This window comes from Morus notabilis, unplaced genomic scaffold (assembly GCF_000414095.1).
Source record: "Morus notabilis unplaced genomic scaffold, ASM41409v2 Scaffold27, whole genome shotgun sequence".
Lineage (NCBI taxonomy): Eukaryota > Viridiplantae > Streptophyta > Magnoliopsida > Rosales > Moraceae > Morus > Morus notabilis.
In genome coordinates this window covers 75,409-76,690 of record NW_010360525.1, presented here as the reverse complement: position 1 = coordinate 76,690, position 1,282 = coordinate 75,409, and the positions used below count along the sequence as shown (strand labels likewise).

At 46.6% G+C, this 1,282-nt stretch overlaps 1 protein-coding gene across 1 annotated transcript; it reads left to right on the top strand.

Moving 5' to 3' along the window:
- Positions 1-457: 457 nt before the first annotated feature.
- Positions 458-1,114, top strand: LOC112091331. Its single transcript, XM_024164688.1, has one exon. It carries the CDS (start codon positions 458-460, stop codon positions 1,112-1,114), a length of 657 nt encoding a protein of 218 aa, XP_024020456.1.
- The last annotated feature ends 168 nt before the right edge of the window (positions 1,115-1,282 follow it).

Below are 1,282 nucleotides of genomic sequence, written 5' to 3'. Positions count from 1 at the left end.
AGGAGACTCTAGGAGCGGGGCACAGTAGCAGGAGTAGCTAAGTGGTGCTACGGAATGATCAAGTGAGGATTGTGTTCATCCTCTGACATAAAGTGTAAGGAATATGTAAGAATTTGTAATAAATGACATTTGGATTTACTAGACCATGGATGATGTCTGTTGTAATTGATTATTTACATGTGCATGTATGTAGGATACTGTATGTCCTATAGGGTGGAGCCCTGTGTGTCAGAGGCTCCTGGATTATGTCGTTTATTTATATTTTAATGCAGTTAAGTGTGGGACCCGGTTGGGAATCTGCTTTATTAATCCCAAATCGAGTTCCACGTCACCCACCCTGGTTAGGGGGCATGACAGGAGTGGTATCAGAGCTTTAGGTCAAGAACCCCAGGATTGTACATACATGTGTGACATCTATTATCCACTGAACAGTCTAGTTTTATTTCAGTTGAAGGAAATGGTGCCTCGCCGTAGACTAGGCACTCAACCGGAACAACCGAATCAAGGGTTCTTGGATGCCATGTATGCTACCTTTCAAGGCATGGCCACTAGAGCTCGGAATGAGCGACCGGCTGAGGATCCGAAACAAGGGTATTTTCGGGAATTCAGGCGAGCGCCTATTCCCTCATTTAATAGTGAGGGAGGACCCCAGGAAGTGGAGTTCTGGATTGACTCCATGGTCAAGCACTTGAGTACTATGGGAGTCCCAGATGAATACTGGGTGGAATTTGCGGTATACAAGATGGAAGGGTTAGCAAACACTTGGTGGAAACAGGTCAAGAGGAGAATGGATGTCGTAGGGATGACCTGGGAGCAGTTTGAGGTGCTGTTCAATGACCAGTACTTCCCTCAGAGTTACAGGGAAGAAAAAGCACTGGAATTCATGTCGCTGCAGCAAGGTGACATGTCTGTGAGGGAATATGAGGCTAAGTTTAATGACCTATCCCGGTTTGCGCCATCTCTAGTGGAGTCTGAACACATGAGATGTCTTAAGTTTGAGAGGGGCCTCAAGAACTCTGTGAGGAGATCCTTGGTGTCTTTAAGACTTCGGAACTTCCGGGGTTTGGTAGCTGCTGCTACTTCATGTCGCTGCAGCAAGGTGACATGTCTGTGAGGGAATATGAGGCTAAGTTTAATGACCTATCCCGGTTTGCGCCATCTCTAGTGGAGTCTGAACACATGAGATGTCTTAAGTTTGAGAGGGGCCTCAAGAACTCTGTGAGGAGATCCTTGGTGTCTTTAAGACTTCGGAACTTCCGGGGTTTGGTAGCTGCTGCTACAA

Bases quoted from the DNA above. Each gene is read 5' to 3' on its own strand.
- LOC112091331 (XM_024164688.1), top strand. From the start codon at position 458: ATGGTGCCTCGCCGTAGACTAGGCACTCAACCGGAACAACCGAATCAA.